This window comes from Quercus suber, unplaced genomic scaffold, assembly GCF_002906115.3.
Source record: "Quercus suber isolate HL8 unplaced genomic scaffold, Cork oak 2.0 scaffold_171, whole genome shotgun sequence".
Taxonomy (NCBI): domain Eukaryota; kingdom Viridiplantae; phylum Streptophyta; class Magnoliopsida; order Fagales; family Fagaceae; genus Quercus; species Quercus suber.
Window position 1 is genome coordinate 417,113 of NW_027069631.1, and position 3,127 is coordinate 420,239.

Sequence of the window (3,127 nt, forward strand, 5' to 3'; positions counted from 1 at the left end):
CCCTTGGCTTTGACGGGCTGAGTAATGGTGGAGATGATAGGTACTTCTTTAAATCCTCAAATGCTTCCTAGCACTTGTCCGTCCAAGCGAATGATTTCCTCAAAGTACGGAAGAAGGGAAGACATTTGGCTGTTGCTTTCAAGACGAACCTATTCAGGGCCGCAATTTTGCCGTTCAAGCTTTGCACCTCCTTGGCCGTCTTTAGCAACTCTAACTCCATGATGGCCCAGACCTTCTCCAGGTTAACCTTTATACCTCTATGGGATACCATGAAGCCTAGGAATTTCCCCGCAGTCACTTCGAATGCGCATTTGTTCGGATTCAGCTTCATATTGTATGAACGGAGTGTGTTGAATGTCTCCCGGAAGTCGTCTAAGTGATCATCTTCACATAGGCTTTTTACTAACATGTCGTCAACATAGACTTATATGTTCCTCCTGATCTGGTACGCGAACATCTTGTTCATCAGTCTCTAATACGTTGCCCTCACGTTCTTAAGCCCAAATGGCATTACTTTGTAACAAAAGAGTCCTTGGCTGGTAACGAAGAAAGTTTTCTCCTGATCAGTTTCCTCCATTTTGATTTGATTGTAGCCCAAAAAGGCATTCATAAAGCTCAAGAGCTGGTGCCTAGCCGTCGAGTCTACTAAGGTGTCTATCCGAAGGAGTGGGTAGCTGTCCTTTGGGCATGCCCTGTTGAGGTTCGTGAAATCGACACACATTCGCCACTTCTCATTGGCCTTTTTCATCATAACTACGTTAGCAAACCAGTCAGGGTAGTACACTTCCCTAATGAAGCCTGCTTCCAATAGCTTCGTGACTTCTTCTGCTATTGTCTTGTCTCGCTCTTGAGCGAACACTCTCTTTTTCTGTCGGACTGGCGAGGACGTTGGGTTCACATTCAACCTATGAACTATGATTGATGGATTGATCCCGGGCATGTCCTCGTTGCTCCATGCGATCACATCTTGTTTCATCCTTAGGAATGTTATGAGGGCTTGACATATTGGTTAGCTGGCCAACATCATACTCTAGTAGTCCATTCAAGTCTAGACTCATCAAGAGTTATTTCTTCTAACTCTTCAACTAGTTTCGCCATGGTCTTTTGCTCTTCTATGCACATGGTCTGTTGGTGATCTTCCATCTCCATCATGGCAATGTAGCATTCACGCGTGGCCACCTAATTTCCTCGCAGCTCTCCAACCCCGTACTCCGTAGGGAACTTGATCATTAGGTGGTATGTCGACTTTACTACCTTTCGTGAATTAAGGGTTGGTCGTCTAATGATAGCATTATAAATGGACGAGCAGTCGACCACAAGGAAAGTTACATCCTTAGTGATTTGTTAGGGATAATCACCTATTGATACCGAAAGTATGATCGCGCCTAACGAGAATATCCTCGCACCTCAGAAACCCACTAGCGGAGCATTTGTCGGTACTAACCGCTCTTTGTCAATCCTTATTTGCTGGAACGTTGGATAGTATAGGATGTCTGTTGAGCTATCATTGTCGATCAATACTCGGTGAATGTTGAAGTCTCCTACTTGTAGGGTCATAACAAGTGCGTCATCATGAGGGTGGTGAAGGCGTCTAGCATCCTCCTTTGAGAACCCTATGATAGGGCTCTCTATCTGAGCTATCTTAAGTACAAAGCCCGTCAGCTGCACATTGTGAACCATCCTGAGATAAGTCTTTCGGGCCTTTTTGGACGACCCCGCAGCTGTGCCCCCTACGATCATCCTTATGTCCCCTATAGGTGGCCTGGGGCGCTCATTATCCTGTTGGGGGTGCTGTTCTTGAGGGGGTGGATCCACTCTTTCCTTGCTAACGAACTTCTGCAATTTCCCTTGTCTGATAAGGGCCTCAATCTGTTGCTTTAAGTCGTAGCAATTTGCTGTGTCGTGATCATGATCACGGTGGAAGCAGCAGTATTTGTCTCTAGATCGTTTGTGGGGGTCTCCTTTCAATTTCCAGGGGAAGGTTAAAGTTCCCTCGTCCTTGATTTGCATTAGGACTTGATCTATCGGGGCAGTTAACGGGGTGAAACTTTAAAACTCCCTCCTGGGGGCTTAGATCGCCTCTCGTCTCTTCGGTCTCCTGTTCTTGGCTTCTTTGATCCCTGGTCCCATCGCACTTCTTCTTGTCGCTCCCTTTTGCATCTTCAACGTTCATGTATTTGGTTGCTCTGTAGAGTACTTCTAACATGGTCTTCGGGTCGTTCTTGTATAAAGAGAACAAAAACTTACCCTTCTGTAACCCGTTCGTAAAAGCTGCCACCAGTATTTTGTCGTCGGCCTCATCGATCGAGAGCGCTTCCTTATTGAAGCGCATTATGTAGGATCTCAGTGTCTCGTCCTCCCATTGGCTAATACTCATCAAGTACGCCGTAGACTTTTTATACTTGTGCCCTCCAATGAAGTGTGCAGTGAACTGAGCGCTTAGCTCCTTGAAAGTGCTGATGGAGTTTGGCGTCAATCGGCTGAACCATACCCGTGCGGGGCCCTTGAGTGTTGTAGGGAAGGCCCTACACATGATCTCATCTGCTACCCCTTGAAGGTGCATTAGGGTCTTAAAGGTCTCCAGATGATCCAAAGGATCCTTTACTTCATCGTAACTGTCTATATCCGGCATACGAAATTTATGAGGTAGGGGGAAGGAGTTGACGGCCGCAGTAAAAGGCGAGTCGATGCGGTTGACCAAATCGTCAAGATCACTGCACACTCGCCCCTTGAGTGCGTTCATCATGACCTCCATTTGTTCCTTCATCGCCTTCATTTCTGCAACAATATGTGGTGGAGTTGCATCCATGAGGGATGGCATGCTCAAATTCTGCCTCTCCGGTCTGCTTGGGGCGTTGCTGCCCTTAGGTCTTTCCTAGTTTCTTCTTTCAGCGCTGGTCCTTTCTTGATCTTCTCGTTGGTCATTCGGTGCTGCATTCTTCCAGGTCATGGTTCTGTTTGGTGAGGCATTCCACGGCAGCGGTGAGAGTTTGAACTTGTCTCTCGAGGGCAATCGTGGGTGGTTCCTCTCCTTGAACGTCGTTAATGGTTGCCATTAAGTGAGTGAGTACCATGCAACCCTTTTGCTCGAGAAACAATAATACGGCTTACGAATCTCAATTGCGTT

The 3,127-nt window shown here is 46.9% G+C and overlaps 1 protein-coding gene across 1 annotated transcript; it reads right to left on the reverse strand.

Annotated features, from left to right (window-relative positions):
* Positions 1–1,407: 1,407 nt before the first annotated feature.
* LOC112032987 (uncharacterized) lies at positions 1,408–2,809 on the reverse strand. The gene is made up of 2 exons (XM_065778012.1): positions 2,248–2,809; positions 1,408–2,021 (listed from the first exon to the last, which is right to left on the reverse strand). The coding sequence occupies exons 1-2, from the start codon at positions 2,807–2,809 to the stop codon at positions 1,408–1,410; spliced, it is 1,176 nt and encodes a 391-aa protein (XP_065634084.1).
* Between the last annotated feature and the right edge of the window lie 318 nt (positions 2,810–3,127).